General features: G+C 36.2%; 1 protein-coding gene across 3 annotated transcripts in view; it reads right to left on the bottom strand.

Moving 5' to 3' along the window:
* TMTC2 (transmembrane O-mannosyltransferase targeting cadherins 2) overlaps positions 1 to 20,969 on the bottom strand; it is a 237,376-nt gene that overhangs the window by 15,033 nt on the left and 201,374 nt on the right. For 2 of the 3 annotated variants that reach the window (XM_064702014.1, XM_064702016.1), the window contains 2 exons: positions 14,944 to 15,058; positions 7,999 to 8,062 (listed from right to left, as the gene is read on the bottom strand). In XM_064702014.1, coding sequence (XP_064558084.1) covers positions 7,999 to 8,062; positions 14,944 to 15,058 — 179 coding nt within the window. Of the gene's footprint in view, positions 1 to 7,998; positions 8,063 to 11,985; positions 12,483 to 14,943; positions 15,059 to 20,969 lie in introns of those variants that run through there. The other variant, XM_064702015.1, reaches the window with a different exon arrangement.

Below are 20,969 nucleotides of genomic sequence, written 5' to 3'. Positions count from 1 at the left end.
CACATATGCAGGAGAAACAGAAGCAATTCTAAACAAGTCAGTGGTGGCATTGCAATGCAATATCGGTATAAGCAAAAGAAACTTGAATGAATGTATTTTCATTTCAGTCATTTAGAACTTGCACAGACAAAATAGGTCTGTATTGATTAAAATATCAATGTACAACAAATTATTCTAGATGGGAAATAAACAGCAACTTAAACGCATTTTAATTCAATTTCAAAGCTCACAAATTACACTTGAGCAAACCAATTGATCTTAGACATTTGTGTGTTTAACTGCTTGTATAATCAGGAGAGTACAAATCAACTCCTCATAATCTAGCTCTCACAAAAGTGAAAATGAGAGCTGTAATGACAGGATTTCCTGCCTGTTCCTCTACATCTTACACAAAGATGGGTCACAATATTGAGAACTAGATTTAAGTATTCTATAATTGCCCAAAAGCCCATTCAATCTTTGCTTTTACAGAGCTGCTACAATGCAGGAGAAAACACACATACAATTTTCTGCGGTAAGGCAATAAATATTCTCATGTATTTCCCAAAGGAAATTCAGTGTTTTCAGCTGAGTAAAACAGTTTTCAAATTATATAAATCATTCTGATATTGTATTTCAGGTACAGGTAAATATCCCCATTCCAGTAGCCTGTATTCTTTTCTTTGTCCCTTGATGGAGGTCACAGGGATGGAAAACACTACATGAGGCTTTTTCTTTCTTCTGTTTTATTTTTTTTAAGGTAGGAGACACTAATCTCTGCTGAAGCAGGAATACTTTAAGATTTAGAGCAACACATAAGCCTGTCTTGAAGCTGACAATTGTGCACAACAACCACCCCAAATGTGTAATAAAAATATTTTGGAGGGCTGTGAACAAATATAATTGCAAATACAGAAAGAAATAGTTTTGTTCAAAAGAATAAACATTGTTTTTCCCAAATAGCTGGATGTAAATAATGTCTCTGCCCTGGACTTAGCTTCAGACAAGAAGGATCTGAAAGGGGTGAAGCAAAACAAAAACACAAGAAAATGGAGTTGGGGACTAATGAGATTTTACAAAGCTCAAGAGGAGCAGAGAGACTTTGCGCATGGATAAACTCTTTACTTGGGGAAATATTGCCATTTCTGTGCAAATACTGAAGAGTCTTCATACCTGAAATTAAGGAAATCTTGCATTCAGTTAATTTTCTTGAATTTTTCTGTTCTGCACAACCTTTAAGCTAGGTCACCCTTGCACTACACACTGAAAAATGTCACAGATATTCTGATATATCAAATCTCAGAGTAATTTTTTCATGGTGTTTCAACAGGGACAGTCTAAGCAATTTACAGTAACCAAGAAACGACTCTCAACCTTTTGAGATCAGAGAGTGATGTCCTCTTTTCAATAAGGATGTTCCACTATCTCCTCTCCCAGTGAAGCTAATCCATGCCTAAGCTGAATCTTTCTGAATTCAAACTAAAAAAAACCTAAAAACATGTCATCTGGAAATACAGTTCTCATCACTCATGCCTTTTGGTCTTATTAGGAAACCATAGTACCTGTTTTAGTGCCTGAAAGTCCTATAACAATTGGTTCAGACTTCAGCAGGAAGAGAGAAGAACTGGATGCTAGGAAGTTTTCTTTTTCCTCACACCTTCAACAGGAGCAAAGAAAGGAGGCATTTTAAGGAAGCCAAGAGCACTGCTGGGCTGGAAGGATTCCACAGCCATTCATATTATTGAAGCAGAAAGTTTGGCACACTTGAGAGGAAGCCTTAAACAATGCCAGGCTTAGCAGCAACTGGTGCTGGTAGTAGGAAGATGTGCAGCCCTGACAAAGGGCAGGCGAAGCTGGGAGTATCTCAGAGGGCACATGGGCAGTCAACAGAAGTTCCTTCTGCTCCACTTTCAGTACAGGCAGATGACTAAACAGATGGATCTGCTGGATGCTAAGTACTTTAAAATACAGCTCTGTGATCATGCTATATCACCAGTAGATAACGCTAAAATATGATCATGTGTTCATTTTTTTGAATGAAGTAAACAGGCAGAATAACATTTTAAAACAAGAATTTGCAGCTGTAAATTGTCATGTTTTACTGCCAATAATACATGGTGTTAAAACCATATATATATTGTTTCTCTAGGGAATTATGTCAGCTTTATCTGTACTATGGTCCAGAAACCAGGAGTATGGATGGCAAGGCACCACAGTTACATTTGAATAACAGGGACTAGGCAGACCTGCTCAAAACAGCTGCAGGAGCAACAGATACACTGCTGGTGAGGGATCTGCTGTATCCCTGGAGCAGTGTGGCTGTGACATTGGACCCAGGGTAGCCAGCTTTTCTGTCAGCTGAGGATCAGCAGCAGACAATGCAAGAATCACTGCTAAACCATCCATTACTGGCATCATCAGTAGATTTAACATAGCAGAAGCTCTTAAAAAAGTTTATGAAAATTCTCCCTGGCAACAACAGGACATATCCTTAACAAAGCTGGCAAAATGCATTTAAGAATTTTCCCCTCACAATTACTCCAAATACGGTAAAGCTACGAGAGGCAATTACTGACTGTTCATGAGAAAATCAAATAGGAAAATTTGGCACAGAAACATTGAAGGAAAAAAATATATAATAAAGTAGATCTTGATTACAGATGTTTCAAGACAAAAATGCTATATTTACTTTATTTTTTTAAAGATGTATGTACTAGTGGAAGTATTTTCTTTTAGAAGTCCTGCCATGAATAAACCCCATGAATTATGAGCACTTTACTTAAGAAGGCAGCAAAAGCATGTTATCTCTAAGGTGCCTATGAAATTACAGTCAATTATGTGGAAATCACTAGCATTCTTCTTTCACCAGTTAGACAGCTTGAGGTAGAGCTTATTGCAAGCCTGAAGCCTTTGGCATGAAATCTGTACTCCAGCATAGGGGAAAAAAATTAAAGAAGCACTTGTAGAAACTGCTTTTTAATATGATATTGTGTTAACTGATTACATAATCCCTTCAAGTCAAAAAATGGTTTAGTCCCCCACATCATGATTAAACCATCTAGTGGAAATTGTATTTATTTTGCTTATAGGTACATTTCTCCTTTCCCCCTCACTCTCTGTGTGTGTCTTTATGTATGTTGTTACAGTAAGACATTTAATCAAGTCCTTTTGAAGTGGTAGAGTGGAAACAGCTGTAGCTGACAATGTGCTGATGACACGGGGCTTAAAGCTGTCATGAGCTCCAGACTGCAAGCAGCACTAATATGTGGCTGGGATGGTAGTGACTTACAGGTCACGACACCTCCTTGAGGAATGCTCCTAAGCCAATCAGCTCAAGGTGGTGGCTCAAAGTCTTAAGGCTCTGGTGAGCTCTCTTTCATTTAATACTCTTGAGGTCACACTTCAAAGTGCCCTTTCGTCTCAAAAGCCACTGGCCATATGTGGGGGTTCTAGAGCAGCTATTTAATGACTGGCTTCAGTCTCAGACTTAAAAAATTAGAAACGCAGCTCTATTACACAGATGATATCTAAAAAGTTGAACAAAGGCTGAAGCTTAATTTGGTATCTCACATGCTTGTAAAGAATGGCAATTTAAAGACAGTTTCTGGAGGCCTGATTTTTCCACAACAAAGCAAGCTTAAAGCTCAGATTTTAGAGCCTAACAACTTGTTAAAACAATTTCCTGGTTTGTAAAGATTACAATATGTAGGGCACACAGAAATCATCTCTGAATACAGCTTTTCTTCAGCAATTCTCACTCTCAGAATAATTACTGTATAAATGTCCAAGAAATTTATGGTTTCATTTCTTCATGCAACTGAATTTACTAAAATTAGACTAATGTGATTAATGTGCACTCAAGGCAACACTGCTAGAACAAACACATGTGTTTCTCACTGAGAAAGCTCTAAAATTATTTTGTTTTGATCATGGTACAACACACGATGCAGTAACATGTTTTTTGGAAAGCATTCATAAACATCAAGGGGCTAGAGAGGCTAATCTCTGTAGGTTACCTACATAGTTGAAGGAAGAAAAGACAGTCCTGTAAGAAATAACTGATTGCAAATAAAAGTAGGTTTGTTTTCTGAACTGCTTCCTGGATTCCTCCCTAACTCTTGGCTGTCCAGGGAAAGTTGCCTCTCTGAAAGCTAAAATAGACATAACCTTGAGAATGCTTGCTTCTTTAATAAAGTTAAAGACAAATTGATCCAATCTTCAAAGCAGCAGTGTGTTCTACAGAAAATATTGCTCTTCTGAAATTTGTCTGGAAATTACTTTCATGGAGGAGAAATACCCACCTACTGCAAATAAAGCCAATTGTGAACATTATTAAGATAACAGCTAGGTCTATATCTTAAACACTAATACAGCCAAACTTGTTTTTAATTTGCATCCAAGCTCCTTTTCAGCTGGTGCAGCTATTGTATCAAAGTGTTTTAATTGTTTTACCATCTGCAGAGAGAATGTGTATCCAAAAGCAAGGATGGCATTTAAGATGTGGATATACATTTTAACACACCTTTGCTGTATGCAATTGTTCCTTTACTGAGTATATTTTTCTTGCAAATACTTCAGTCATTGCAATAAGGCTTGTAATAAAAAAAAACAAACTGTATTCTCAGACTTCTCAGAATCAGTTCAGTGACGAATGAATCATCCCCAGTATTGCAAAAATAAAATCTTTTTATGCTTGGTTTGTTAAAAACAATAGCCTGCAAGTTTCAGAGAAGTTACATTTTCTGTAAGCGAATACTGTGTTTCTGGCAATGTTTTTAGCTGCCTTAGTCACAACTTTTCTAAAAATGGATTAGTTGAATGAATGTAACACAGACATGCAGGCATATTGGTGCTCACTGCTGGTCTCCCGTTTTGAGACACTGAAATAAAAGGGCTTGTCTAGGAGACAAATGCAAGAATGGAGACTGCTGTCTGGAAAAAGCACTAAAATAGCCAATTAAGTATCTCTGAAAGTAGTAAATCAGATGGCCATTTAAACTGGACATGGGTGTAGAAAAGCTCAGCAGAGCAGTTTCTGGATCCAAAGGGCTTATAGATTAGGGAGCAGATGAGGAATTGTTGTGCACAGAGTATTGCTTCATTCCAAAAGCAACAAGAATGGTTGAGAAATCAAAGAAAGAGATGCAAAAGGAAGATAGAAAGCTGAGAACAAAACTGTGTTCCAATACCTAAACGAGCATAAAAAATTCACTAACAATCAGTAAAAGACTTGTTTACAGTATTACTAAAATCTCTTATTGCTCTTAAGGACTGTATCCTATAGTAGCAATATTAGAGATATTATACAATATGTTATTTTTGCAAAGGAACAGATGTGAGAGAGTGGAAATCTGAGTTTTGTTTCAGGCTGTGCTAGATGAAAATCTCTCAGGAGCTAGGCATTGGTCTAAAGTTATTCTAAAGAATAAGTGATAATTTAATTGTCTTGGTACAGTGAAAGGAAGAAGTTGATAACAAAGAAATGGATCTTCAACTTGGGATCTGGCCAAGTGGCTGGGAACCAAAGGAAAAAAAGTCATACTGAAAAAAAGCAGAGTCCCAGTTTACTTGGGATGCTGTTCCATAATTCACTCATACCAAACAGTACTGTTTAAAGCACCAGAAGAAAGACCAGAAAGACTCTTCTTAAGCAGACTCTTTGAGCACTTAATTGTACTAGTAACAAGGCTGATGCACTGCACAGAGTGAGACTTCAATGGTGTCACAGTATTCTCACTGAGAGGCTACTTGGGGACAGACCTACTAGCAGCTAAACAGATGCACACAAGTATACATATAGGTATATGTTTACATACATGGTCTGGTAGAAATCTGCATATTACATCACATTAATACATCTAGCAGTTTGAATTTTCTGTCAAGAAATGTTTCTAGACCATTAGTGATGGATACAAAAAAAAAAAAAAAAACCAAAAAAAAAAAAAAAAACCAAACCAAACCAAAGATCCTTCCAAGCACTGATTCTGTTTAAGGATATTTCATTATCATCTTGACTCAGATAATTTGGCTGATCCTTCATAGTCATATGACAGGGAGAGGATACACAGGCCACATACAAAATACCAAAATCAACTGTGGGCATTTTCTTGCTGTGAGTATGGTTTCTACACAGCTCTGACTGGACCACTGCAGTCTCTAGGACAATACCTGAATGCACTCAAAGCAGCTGGTTCAATCAGCACTAGAGAATAGTTCTAGGCACATTTAATTTATTGGCACAGATGCAGCCATGAAGTACACAGCCCTTCAATTATTTTCATTCCATTTTCCTTTGGCAAGATTGGGAGCTTCTGTCTTACCACGTATACATTAAACTGCTTACTCCCAAGTAAGCCTCCTCAAGTGGCTTCTTTTCCTCCCAGTCTGAAACTGGTATGGCAAATCTGAGAGTTAATAACAACAAGCAAAATATGTATGACTACTTGTGGTTTTGTGCACATTTTTGAGACATGTCCCTGTAAAGTCATCAGAAAGTTGATAATGGCTGTGAAAATGGATACAAGTTTCCCACTCTGCACCAATAAAATATTCTTAAAAAGTTATAAACCATATGCACACCATGCTTAGCTAGAACATTAAAGTATAATCATCTTTGGAAGAAAGCTGAACACCAGTATCTATTAGATTTTTACTTACACTAATCAAAGTTAGAAGAAATTTTCTACAATAAAGTGTTTTGATAATCTTATTCTTCAAAAAGTATTCTATATCATAACATGTAAAGCTTGTCATCAATAATCAGAAATACCTAACCTTTAGAGCACTCTCGCTATGAGCTTGCTGTCAGCCCCTCCAAAGCTCTCTGAGAAACCTCAAATATATAACCATATTTATATAGGGTTATACACAATAAAATTATTTCTTAGTTTCTGAGAAGCATTTTGAGCGTACAATGAAGCACAGAAAAGAAAAATTGTACCAATCTGCAGACAGCTGAGGGAATACTTTCAATATTAAGGTATTCTATCATAAAAAAGGCAGAAGAGTCTTGCATTATGCAAGCATTATGAATCACAAAGTCTTTATTGTTATTTCACAAAGTATGAAGTAATGAAATAAGTAGTTTTTTGAGAGTTCTTAAGAGACAGTATGGAAATCTGTAATTTCATACAACAAGTTACTATGGGTTTTTTTATTATATTTTGTTGTTGCTTTTGATTCTTAGCTCTGAAAACCCTTTTAAGTATTTTTTTTTTCAAAGTTGGGTTTTTCTTTTTTTTTAACTGTATTTGCTGACTTGTATCCTGGAATTTGGCACTGTGGACTTCTGTGACAGAAATTTTCCTAGATTTGATTTATTGCATAGACAAAGTGTTATGTATCTAAAATAAATTCTGCCCCATTCATATTCATGATTTTTTCCTCAAAATGGGAAGGTAATTGAAAAGAAATGTAATATTTAGTAAAAAAAAAAAAAGGTAAGTAAGAAGTATTTTATTTCTTTAATTCCTCATGCAATGAAAATTGGAAATGAGCTTCCCTTCTTAAAAGACATGTCACTTCTCCTATATATATCTGCTCAAACAATAAGTATTTCTTTGCCAATATACAACTACATCAGAGATAAACATCTTTACGTCTGCCAGAAATTCATGACAGAAGAAAATGCATAAACGTATTATTAAAAATTCCTTAAACTATGGCTCACAGGATAGCCTTTCATTCTCTTTTACTAGTGAAGAGATGGAATTGGAAAAGCTTTCCAAGCTCAACACATTTAAACACAGATAAATAAATCTAAATTGAGAAGTCTTTTCCAAGTATGTTGGCCAAGACTTATGGCTAGACCACTCCATCGAGGCAACTTGAAAGTGCAGTGATTGGTTTGACAAAGGAACAGCTTCATCTGAATACCCAACAATTAACTACTTAAAGAGCATATGTAACAAAGGCTGAGAGATCAAATGCTCCAGCAAGAAGTTCTCCTCAACACAAAGGGTTCAGTACTGTAGCATGTTCATCAACTTATGTACTGGATATCACTAAGAAGGTACTTACATTAGGTCTTAATCCTGCTGCCATTTCATAATACTTCTCAGCCTCTTCATTAAGACTGGCTTGTCTATCAGGATGGAAAAGAACAACACAGTTATACCTCATTTTTCTTGTGCTAAAATGAAACCATACCTAAAGAAGCATAGCTAAAAACTAAACACTGCAACTCCTCCCTGCTGTTTAAGGATATTATCCTAACAAATGCACAAAATATGTAAATCTAGAAGTTTTCTTATAGTTCAAATGTCCATTAGCACAAATCCTCTTTGATTACTTCATTTTCTTTTTAGTTCTGCAATGATATTAGTACATAATGGAAAGAAATACAGAAGGCTGAACACTCATCTCAGGCAAAAACAGAGACATACCAGTCTTCACCAGAAGAAAATGTGGCTCATTTTTTGTTATCAGACATACTTAAATTCTGAAACTGTATATTATAACACATGTAGTTTCTCACTTTGTGCCCTTCCAAAACCATTATAATTACAGTAAAAAAATGGAAAAAAGTTAGGGAACATAAAGTTTTCTAAAAACTAGGTTTCCATGATTGAGGGAATTAATTCAGAAACGAGTTCTGATTTCAACATTTACTCACATAATCCTGAGCAGGCATTTAATGTAAATCTCACATTCCAAGAGAATGAGTTTCTGGGTAGCTGAAGCAGTATTAGCTCAACATTTTTTCTTCTCCTTACTACTACGGTCAGCATCTACATGCTCCTCACAGTTTAGCTTCTTTTCTTCCTCTGAGTTTTTAGTTCAAGGTCTTCAAACAAAAATGCAGTAGGTTGCTAAAGAAATCCAAACATGTTTGTGTCTCAACAGGCCCTTTTTATCACTTCTCTCAAATTCCTCTCTTCTCCTTTTATCTCCACCTTCTTAATTTCCTCTTGACTATCCATTTTGGCCACTAATCCAATGAATAACAGTTGATCACATGCATATCAAGGGAAAGATGGCAAATCTCTAAGAACAGCCAAGCAGTACTCTTAGGTAGGCTCCTCATCATCTGCTAAAGTTATTTGCTATTTTCCTATGAATCATAGTGTTAAGTCTTTTCACAGGAGATTTAGGACAGGAGATCTTCAGCATAGTTGTGTTTGTTATGTGATTACAGCTACATTTCTGTGATACAAACTGAAACATTTGAAAACAAAGATAAGACTGTAGAGTGGGCTGTTTGATTATTTTTTCCCTTCTTTTCCTGCTTTTGCAAACAATTACTAGTTCAAAAAGTATCAATCAAAGGAGAACTTGTTTTACTTTGTTCATTACATGAGCCTTTACATGATTTGGAATCAGATTGTGTTCAAATTTTGTTTCTATCCACCCAGATTTTAAACATTAGCCACATAATATATGGATAGGGAATTAATCCCAAACATCTTTTTACAGCTATTGGTCTTGGGAGGAGAAAGGGAGAAAGGATAATCCCTTTGAAGTTTCTCATGTAATTCCTGTGCAAGCTGAAACCATTTCATGACTAACAATTTGCTAAAAAGAACCTGGTTTATACCTGTTAACTGTTTTAAATTACTTTGCACATGTATCATTGACTCAGTGGTTGCAGTGGTTAGAAATGACTGAATGTCTAAAAATATTAATTCAACCTGCTTCTGAATCACTCCTGCTGGGCATCAGTAGCACTTGAAACGATTGCAAAAAAAAAATATAATCTCATACTTAGGAATTTCAAGATTTACAGCAAAGCACTGTAAAATGAAACATGTTACAGAGCTTTTTTTTTCCCCTGTCGTTACAAAACTGTCAGGACACAAATCACTTCTGAAGTGGTGAAATAACATACAATAAACAAGGTGCCTTTCCCAGGAGGCAAATACAAATGCTACACTTCACCTCCAAAAGGAGTTGCTGGCATGTGAGTGTGGAACACATTAAAATCCTGTCCCCCCTTTAGGCCAGTGGAAATACATGGCTTGCTCTCCTGCCACATGTACATCTTGGAACAGGGATCATTAATTGCCAAGTGGAATCAGTTTGAATATATAGTTCTCTGTTAAAAACAGTTTATAGAAATGAATGCACAACACAGTAACCTGGTCAGAAAAATTGCTAGGTCCATTTCTGAGGCATTCAGCAACTGTTCCTTTAGCTAAGATGCTGCAGAATTCTGGTTCCTATTTCCACTGCAAATCTAAGCCAGAAATTAATCATGTTAAGCCCTGAAAAAGTTTTCCCTTGAGAAAAATTAAAGGCACAGAGGTAGGAAATTGCAGTAACCCTATGCCACTGAGCAGCAAAGAGCTCTGGATCAATGTCAAATAATGGAAGGACACTATTAAAAGTAACATAACTCACATTAGAGTAAATGTTGATAAAAAAATGTTGATAAAATGTTGATAAAAAATCAGAGAGGAAGAAAAGGGAGCAAAGAGAGGTTCAGAAGAGAGTCTCTCTCATAGTTATAAACTATATTTTAACCTCTATCCTAAATCTTTTCATGAGAACTGCCCTTGAAAACATATCTGATTTTCCCCACTAACAACTAGCATACAGTCTGGTTTTAAGGGAAAAAATGTTTCCACTTTTTATTCTCTCATATCTTTTAACCTGAGCTTCCAGACCAAAAAATTCCCCATACATAGCTTCAGCTGACTAACAGTGACACCTAAGAATGTGCTTGACGACACATCACTCCTAGACTGTCCTGACACCCAGCTATAATCAGTTAACATTCATTTTGATTTTTACACTGTTCACTGGAAAAAATACTGTTGTAAGAGAAAAATACCACCAATGCTGAGTGATTTAGATACATGTGAGAGAGAAAGGTTAGTTTTACCATGCCTGCTGCTTGGTGCAAGGCTTCAGACTGTTGATTTTTACAGTAAAATCATAGATGTCAGCACATCTACAAAGAAATTTTCTTCAGCAATTTATATTTTAAAATGCTGAATGGCTTTCATAATGGACCTTTTTGTCTAAGAACAAGATTATCAGGTTTTATAATCAGCTGCTCTGTTGCAATGAACTATTCATCCACAGTTGCTCTTTTTTGTTTTAAAAATCTATATAGCCTATATGCTTTGCCATACATATATATTTAAGCACATAGATAGTAAATATAAGATTAATATAATCTATTCAGACAATAACATAGGGTTAAGGTGTGCCTATGATACTGTATCAGCAATTACACTCCATGTTTGGTCAGTGTATTCTGGGCTGCTGAAATACTCTGAATATCACCGAAAAATAAAGACCATGTAATGTAGTACTGCTGTAATTTAGACTTCTGTTTTCAACAGCCAAAAAACATCCTGTAACTTCATGTCACATGAGATTTTCCCAGAAGAAGAGATTTTCCCTGTCGCAAAAGCCTGGAAAAATAAATTTTTCCTACAAAATTTGTTTTTAAGCAAAGAGGTATTTTTCCTAAATCTGTTTTCATGTGGAGGCAAGGTGAAATTCTTTTCCTGTTTCTAATTATTGTGGCGGTGCCACCACGCTGCCACGCTCCATTCTAGACATGCTCATTCCCTCTCCCACATGGTGCCTTGCTGCCCATGAGCTGCCTTGCTCCTGGCAGCTCCCCAGGGCTAGGAGAGCCAAGCGAACCGTGGCCCTTGCTAACGCAGCATCACGCACACGCCTCGCTGCTCGGCTGCGAGACTGCAAACTCCTCTAAGCAGCAGCACTGCAAATACTACAAACATAAAACACATGACCAGATACTGCTTTAAGAGCCACCCAAATGGCTGCATGACCCTTGAAGAAAGCTGTCTGGAAAACAAATTTGTTGAGAAAATGAATTTTACAGACAAGTATTACACAAGTTAAAAGTTACCAGACTGTGGCAATGAAATTAATTGCATTCATCGCACATCTCAGCCCTCTCACAGATGACTTGAATCATCTTGCATTGCATTAACGGGTTGCTACAGAAGTCATTTAGGAAAAAAATTAATAACTATAATGTAATTAGGAAAGGGGAGGTCTCTCAATAATGCACACAGAGCTATGTAATTATTTTTTTTTACTTCAGATTCAGTGACAAAGAGAGGAAATCAGCAACGTTGGAATATCTGATTGGAAGAGCATACATTCTTCTTGTGACTGCTAAACTGAGAACAGGCTATCTATAAATACAGCTACTGCATTTGGATCCAGTTAACAATGCTGTTGCAAATTTAAGAAAAAGAAATTTAACTTGCAGCACTCCAGTTCTAAATTTTCAGAGGTTGTGCATTTTTATTTAGGTTGCATTTTATTTTTTTTTTCTCAGCAAGTAGGGAGATTTAAAAAAAAAAAGGAAAATATTTAAGCACTAGATTAGAAAAATTAATTTTATTTTGAAAGAATATTATGTTTATTTTCTATCCAAAACAGCTGTAAGCTAAGAAATGTCTTCATATTTCTCAGTCTTGTGTCTCCTTAGGCTAATGGCGGAAACAGCAGTAGGAGAGGAGGGAAAGATGATTCCTTCCTAATTCAAAAATATATCACTGCGCAAAATATTTCGTCTGCAAAAGAAAATATCAGAATCCATATAAAAATCTAAGCTTCTGTTATTATCTTACAGTCATTTTGGAAACCTTGCATCATCCCCATTAATATCAATTTCTGTCTCTTATTCCACAACACGTCTTTAAAATTTATCCCGTGTCTCTCACAAGAGTCATTTCATTTTCATGCTCTGTGAACTTCTATAATGTATTTTCTATCTCACAGCTGTGCAGTTCATTCAAAATCCTTACTCACTTACCAGTCAGTTTTTATAGCTCTCTAGGGTACCTAAAGAGCAGTTGGTCACCTACTTGAAATTATGTCAGCCTTTCATTTATGACTGTCTTTAGCATTCCATTTCTAGCAGTGTCACTCTGTGCCAGTTGGAGTACTCCCTTCTTTCTGTCCTCCTTTGTGCCTTGGTGTCTGTTCTCCTCTTGGAATCACCTCAGCCCTGCATTGTTCTAAAGCTCCTAAAAATCATCTGCTTCTGAAGAGCCAGACTCCTGGTGGATTTGTAGCTGCTCTGTTACAATGAATGAATATGCATTGCCCTTGTCCAACAAGTATCACAGAAGCAATATATTTGAATTAATTGCTAAGTAAAGCAGTGAACAAGGATGGGTAACAAAATCATAACCTTTAGGAAAAACCAGTCAGATGCTAACACATGGGGTTTTGAGCAAATACTTGTCAGTACTGAATTCAGCTTTGCCACCCTGACTCTTTCTAAATCCTACAGACCAGTTTAGACTCTCAGAGAGTATTAGGAAGACATTATGATCTTCCACAAAGAGAGCTGAGTCTTAAGAGAAAATTTAGATCAACTGGGTATCCCAAAGGAGCACAAGGGATTGTAGCCAAACTAAAGTAGGCCTATTTTTTTTGAAGTGTTTCAGTTTAGTGCATTTTCTTTGGTTTTGAAGGTTTTAGCTTTGCACTTACAGTAAAAATTGAGAATGCAGCTTAGAATCACTGAGATCATTGCTTGTCAAGGCCTCCCAAAAACAGTACACTCCCAACCAGACCAAGCAGAGTGACTGTGGCTGATGTGCAGCACAGCAGCATAGCCATTACTTTGAAAGTGAAAAAATACTCCTATCCAGATGTCAATACATGTGCTTCCAAGACCTCAAATGCTACACTCAGTGCTCACAGAGAAAGCAGATTTATTAAAGCTATTTCCAAAATAGTATTGATTTACACCACCACATTTTATAATACACACAATGATGCCATGAAACCATCTTCTAAAACACACACAGTAAAATGAAGAATCTGACCCCTCTATACCTTTCCAAATTCAGCTGTCATGCCTAACTTGCTATTCTTCTCTCTGTGAAGTTATAACTTTAATCTAAATGTTTCAAATTACTGAATTCTGTCTTGAGAGGTATCATTCACAAAATAATCCTGGGGAAGGGAAGGATCCTTAAAATAGCTCATACAACTCTGCCATGTCAAACTGTTGTTTACCAATGAGCCATTTGTCTTTGTTTCCTTTCTAATCTACAAGCAGTAAGTTATTTTTTAAAAATAACTTTTGATTCTACCTTCTCTTTTATAATATTTTTTCTTTCTTTCATTTCTTATTTAAAATACTAAAATATAAAGGAACCTAGTAAGATATCTTCAGCAGAGAAATTACCTCAAGAACTGCTTTGTGCTAATGAAGTATTTTTTTTAAATTTCCTTTTTCATGCATTTTCTATGCTTAGATACCATCTAAATGAAATCAAGTATCCTTATAGCTGTTAAGTGGACAATAGACAATAATTAGATAGTTATCCCAGAAATAAGCATGGAGGATACCTATTACAGTAATGTGAGTTTAATGATAATGTTAAACCCACAGACAGAAGCTTAATGTTATGGAATAACCAGGCCTGACAGCTTTAAAAGCTAAAATAGAAGTCCAAAGCTTTGCTCTATTCAGACAGAAGATAATTAAACATTTTAAATCACACATTCTGAGAATATCACTAAGTGCTCCTATGTATCTCAAAGTAATTATCAGCCTGCGAATATTTAGATTTCAAATTATCATACTGTTCTGATATTATCAGAAATTTTTAATAATCTCTATTTACATCCAGATGAGAAATATGGTCTCCTCTTCCCTATTTCAGTTGATATGCCACACTAATATTTTAAAAGTCAGGTGAAAGGAAATGTTACAGAAGGTTCTTCACCAAAGAAACACTTGTTCTACTATGCAAGAAAAATACATTACCTGCTTGTGAAAACAGAAATTTTGAGGGCAGGAAATTATGATATAATAAACAGAATTTAAGACATGCAAAGTGCTAAATGCTGCAACAATTTAATTCCACTTCTTTGTATCTTATTAGCAATAATACTGAATTATTCAAAAGAGTTGCTGAGCTTTAAAAAGAATCCTGCATAAGCAAAGGCTACAAAGACTTTTTCCTCCAAAAGAAGAGGCAAATCAAGTGAGGCAGATGTACAAGCACTAACCTGAGCATATGGGCTGCATTGAAAACAACATCAAATTCCGTATTATCAAGTTCAGCTGCTTTTTTTGCCATTTCAGCTGCTTCTATCAGGCGGGATTCTTCTAGGAGGAACTGACCTGCAATGGAATGTGTGAACATCAGCCCGCAGGAAATAACTCATGTAATACACCTCAGACAGAATAGTCCGGAAAAGGATGCACAAAAAAAACCCAAACAAACAAACCCAAACCCCAAACTAATAAACCAAGCAACAAACTAACATCTCGGATTCAATGTTTAGTTATTTGCTGATCTGTTCTCTATTTCAAGATCTTTAAAATACAGTCAATGTAGAAAAATTGCAATAAACTTGAAATGCAATAACAATATTTTTGGAATATATATTCAAGAAAATTGAGAATGATAGAGTAAAACTCAGACATCAAGAAACGATACTCCCAAACGCCATTTGAGAACATGCCTTTCTGCCTACACAATTACCTTTTCTTTTTCTTTTCTTCTCAAAACAAATTGAAATAAAATAGTATCCACAAATTAAACACATTCCTGAAGGATATCCCAAAATTTGTTTTAGAAGCATATCCCAAAATCACACAAAATTATAAATTCTGTATACATACATGATAATTTTTTCTGCTTTAGAATTCTACATTGTATTTGCTTTAAAACCATTACATATATATGTATACCTTAACAGACTGGTAATTTATAATGTATTTCACTACCACTAAAAGAATCCCAACAGGTAGCTTTTTAAAAGTTTCCTATATGATACTCTCACATTAAACAAATACAGAAGATGGCTAAAATCAAAAGATTCACATTTTAAAAATGAAATTATCATTATTATTAAACCAAGTATAAATTGAAAAGAATGAATAATTTAGCATTAACCACCAAGCTTTAACTGAAGTACAGTAGTTTCAAAACAAAACATGTAACATACAGTAGAACTCTATAAAAATGAATTTTCCTTTGAAGAAAGTGAAGAAAAGAATTTGGAAGGTGCTCAGTCTTATTTTTCCTTGTTTTAATGCTTTTTCACACCTAATCTGTAAGATGTGTCAATTTTTGCAAAAATATTTTTAAGGAATTCAACCATCTAATCTCTGTGCATACATAACTTAATATTTGGAAAAACTCTCCTAAAGCCTAGTGATTATACATTTCAGCATCCCATCCTTCTCTTTTTGTCTTACTTTGTCAAGTAAGGTCTCTCAACCAAAACTCTGCCATGCCACCATTAACCACAAGCCTCATCAGGAACAATAAAATAAAATAAATACGATAAATAAATAAACCAATAAATCAATAAAACTGAGCAAATGATATCCTGCCATGGTAAGGGATTTTTTCTTTCCCCCTTTCCTCATTCATTCCCTGCTGCTCACATACTTGCTGTGTGCTTATGTGAAAAATTCCCTTAACCAGAGCTAGCAAGGTCTATACAAGCATTGTGAACCCAGTCATGCTTTGGCACATCAAAGACATTCACAGAAGGAATAATTTCAATACAAAAAGTGATGAAAGACAGCTTTCTTAGCTTTTTGTTTTCTCTGTGGATACATTTCAGCTTGGGAGAGTTGGCAGATTATTTACTCAGTCTCCTATATCTTAATTATTCAGATCTGCAAAACTTGTAAAAACATTATGGTACCTTCCTGCATTCACAGTATAAGGTTTGCTTGTTTTAGTTACATCCACACTCTAACGTGTACCACACTTTGATGCAGAACAATGCTTTGCGCTTATTGTGCCCAGAAACAGATGATTCACAAAAAAAGCCTTCCCCACACATGAAAATAAGTAAGTAAATAAACTAAAAGAGAGAAGAAAACAGAAGAAGAAAATATAGTTTGAGAACAATTTCAAAGAAATTAATTTGTCTTCAGAATTATAAATCAGTGGTTGAATTGTTAACATGAAGTCTCTTAATGGAAGTCTCTTCTAAAGGGAAAAACAACTGACATAAGCTAATAGCTTACATTTTTAAAAAAATATTTTTACTTTTCTTTTAGGTACCACATTAGAGTATGCCTTATATGCAGGAGGAGAAACTCATATTCGAATCTGAAAATTCTCCAAGTAAATCTACCAAATAAAATAGTTCATATCTATTTGGGCTGAAATCCTATTTTCTTTGAAGAGCAATCTTTGAAATAAGTTTGACCAACTAGTATTCCAATTCTCCCCAATGAATGAAGCAAAACAGTATTCCTAATCTTTAAGTCCATGTTAAAGCACACCAGCCATAAAATGTTAACAGTAAGGTTATGAAAGCCCTGGATTAGCAGAGTGAAACACTGGTAGGTGGATATGCTACTGATACATTCAGGGAGGAGAATGAAGATATAAGTAAAACTTTCAGTTCTTCAAAAAAGAAAGTTCTAGGACTGTACATTACCATACAAATCTCTGCCCTGTACTGGAGGTGGCCATAACTCATGCTGAGTGGGTAAGTAGCAGATGATGCATACATGAAACCAACTGTGTTATCCTCTATATGCAAACCCTTACAGAACTCCAGTTTAGGGCCAGTTCTCTTCATAAATGACTTGGATGCAGGTCTTAAAGGCATACTAAGTAAGTTTGCCAACGATTTGAAACTCAGAGGAACTGTCAGCTCCTGTGAGGGCAAGTGCTACATTCTGCACCCTGGATGTACAAACAGACTGTGGAATAAGATGCTAGAAAACTGCAACATGGAAAGGGACCCAGGGGTCCTGGTAGATGGCAAGTTAAACATGAGTCACAGTATCATGGCATTGTCAGCCAGTTGAGGGAGGTGATTTTCGCACTCTGCTCTGCAGTGGTTTGATCTCACCTTGAATATTGTGTGGAGTTTTGGGCATCATAACATAAGAAGGTTATGAACCTATTAGAGAGCATCCAGAGGAGGGTTGCTGATCAAAGATTTCCTTAATTGCATGGGCTACAAATAAAACATTCTGCAACTTTCTCAGTCTAGTGAAAAAGTCAATACCTGAGATTACAGATGCATGGTGGGTTGCCCCCTGCCAGTATCCAAGCACTCACACAGGGTGAGGGGAGAAAACGGAAGAGCAAAACCAAGAAAATCTCTGCATCAAGATAAAGGCAGTTTAAAATGGGGAAGAAAAAAACCAAACCATACTAACACAGCAAACAGCAAAGAGAAGGACATTTCTCACAGGAAGAGTGATGCTTAGCCAGTTTCCAAACAAAGCCACCTCAGAAGCCAAAACCCTTCTTGTTTCTCTACCCCAGTTTTTATTGCTGAACATAGTGTTATATGGACTGTTATATCTATCCCTTTGGCCAGCTCAGGTCAGCTGTCCAAGCTATGTTCCCTCCCAAAAAGAGAAAGCCTTGATACTGCTCAAATACTATTCAGCAGCAGCCAAAACACTGATGTGTGTTATCAAGGCTGCTTTAGTCACAAGGCATCATCCAGGCTGCTATGAAGTTAACACTATCACAGCCAGAACCAGTACAAGGTGGAAACTTTCAGCTGAAAATTGATTTGCCAAGTTCTCCTGAAAGGCAGACTAATTTTACTCACACATCTCAATTTAATTTAAAACACCTAAATAGAAAAATACTGTTTTGAAAACATTAGCTGCCATTCCTTTTGATCTTATATACTAAATTCAAGAATATTTGAAAACATTAGCTGTCATTCCTTTTAATCTTATATACAAGAATGAGCTGGATTGGCAGTTAACTGCTGTGCTTTGTTCATTATAAAACAGACTTCTGAACCTTTCCTGTCAAAGCCATAAAGAGGTTTTCCCAAGAGAAGAGCACTAGCAGGGTGTAATATTGGCAAGGTGTTGAAGGTAGATCAGAAGGTATGATCTGCAAGTCCCTGCATCCAGGAACCCCTTGTGTGGGTCTAAATTTATATGTGGGATTTTATTCTCTGACAAGCAGCTGGCAAATCTCATGATTTATGAGATACTGCCCAACAACACATAGAGAGCTTACTTATTGCAGGTGTCACGACTCCAGCCCTTGCCAACAACATAAATTATGGTAGCCTGACTGTTTTTTGGAATCACAACACCTTTTAGAAAACAGCTCCAAATACCACACTTTCCTATCTAAAGGAAAGAATATTTTTCCTTACTCTTCTTCTAACCTGGAAGTGGGAAATCCATAGCCCAGGAAAAAAAGTGAGTTTCAGAAACACTGTTCTTCGCCTGGAATGCCGCAATTTAAAATAAATTTTTCCACATTTCTTGCTAGACAGCACAGGTGTGAGAGTAAATGTGTAGTCAAGAGTTGTTAAAGACCTTTGATAGCAGAGAACTGATTCAATATTTCACAACCCTCTTCGTAATTTTTTCCTACACTATATAAGAATCAGAAATAGCATTAAAGCTGCTAAAATCTGTACCTGCAGCCTTGACCAAATTTACTTTTCATTGCAAACCATCAACAGTGGTTCTGAGTCTTTATCTGAACAAAAGCTTTTGGGGCAATATATGCAATCTACTGAAAAGTGAGATATAAGTATGTATGTAATTCAAACAAGAACAAAATACTTCCAGTTCGCAGCAACTGAAAAGAATAGTTTATTTTCATCTTTTATCAATTTGTTAAAAGTATCCATCCACATAAATGAAAGCCCCTATAGCTCTCTATCCTGAATAATTGTGTCTCTAAAACAATCCTAAACATTTGTAAAGAATTTGTTAAGAAATGCACCATCAACAATTTAAAAGCTATACATCTAAACTAGTAGCTCTGCTGCTTTATTGTAACAAGAAAGGTATGAATTGGTTGGGATCTTGCTCTGTGTAAAACTCTTATGTTCAGAGCACAAAGGCATTAGTGTGTTCTCCTAGAATGGGCTTAACTATTCCTTACAGGCACCGTGATTCTTGATTTTACTAGATAAGAGTACAATTTGCTTAATTTACTAGATAAAAGTGCCATTTGCACCAATCTTTTAGTTGAAACATTCCCTCTTTTACTCACTGGCAAACATACAAAGGTACTCTGTCCCAGAACATAGTTAATTTCTAAAATAGCTCACCCTGCTGGTGTTGCTTTTGAAAAGCACTGTCTTGAATGTTCTCAGAATGCTGCTGTTTCTGCATTGACTCAGGTTGTCATGACAGGCTTGTGGGATGATAGCTTTAGTAATGTAATCAAAACTGAGTAAACTACCTTTTGAATAATAACGAAAAAACTTCCAATGCCATCCTAACTGGAATTTGCTTCTTTTAATACACGTTTCTCACCAGGTCTTCTGCTTCTTATCCTCTTCAAAAGAGTTTTTTACTTCTACAACATGAAAAGTGGCTCTACCAAGATTCAACTGTAAAATCTGTTTGTAGTAAACTTCACTAGAAGCTCTTTCAGCACATTCAACATTGAGGACTGGAAGCTGAATATCTGCTGGTGCTTCCAAAGCATTTCAAGTGCCAACAGAAATCAGAAGAGAGAGTGGATTCTGGCTGACTCAATGCATTGTGTCTTGTCTGATGTAGATGATGTCTTGAGAGCAGAATTATATTTTCAGTAGCAGAACCATCACTGCAGTTACTATCAACTTCAGCTCAGCTGCAGCAATGCAGAGTTAAAGAACTGATGCAACCAGAGATTTCAAAATGGAAAATTGAAATTGCATTCAGTGGAAGAAATGAGGAAGGATCTTGTCTCCAAGTTGATTTCCAAAGTATTTCAGGTGACAAATCAATGTCTCAAGGTGCAAAGTTGTCATTGTTGTCTTACTGCAAAACTTTCATACCTTCTTTGTGAATTCTCATGGGTAGCTCCTCATGGCTAGCTGAATTCTCCCTCCTTGCCACAGCAAGTCAGCCATCAGCTGACTCCAACTCTCTCTCAACTAGCCAGCCTACGGTTTTATATAAAACACTCAGCCCCATTGGATATACCTATGGCCTATTAAGGGCAGGCCTGTTCCTAATCCTTGGCAATTAGTACAGCTGCAACTCTTCAGGGGTGAGATTGCCTTTAGCACTATCTCTTACTCTTCTACAATCCATCCTCCCACACAAAGTCAACAGACATGACCTA

Source organism: Zonotrichia leucophrys, chromosome 1A, assembly GCF_028769735.1.
Source record: "Zonotrichia leucophrys gambelii isolate GWCS_2022_RI chromosome 1A, RI_Zleu_2.0, whole genome shotgun sequence".
NCBI classification, from domain to species: domain Eukaryota; kingdom Metazoa; phylum Chordata; class Aves; order Passeriformes; family Passerellidae; genus Zonotrichia; species Zonotrichia leucophrys.
Note: the sequence above shows the minus strand (reverse complement) of the source record. Positions and strands in the feature narration are given on the sequence as shown.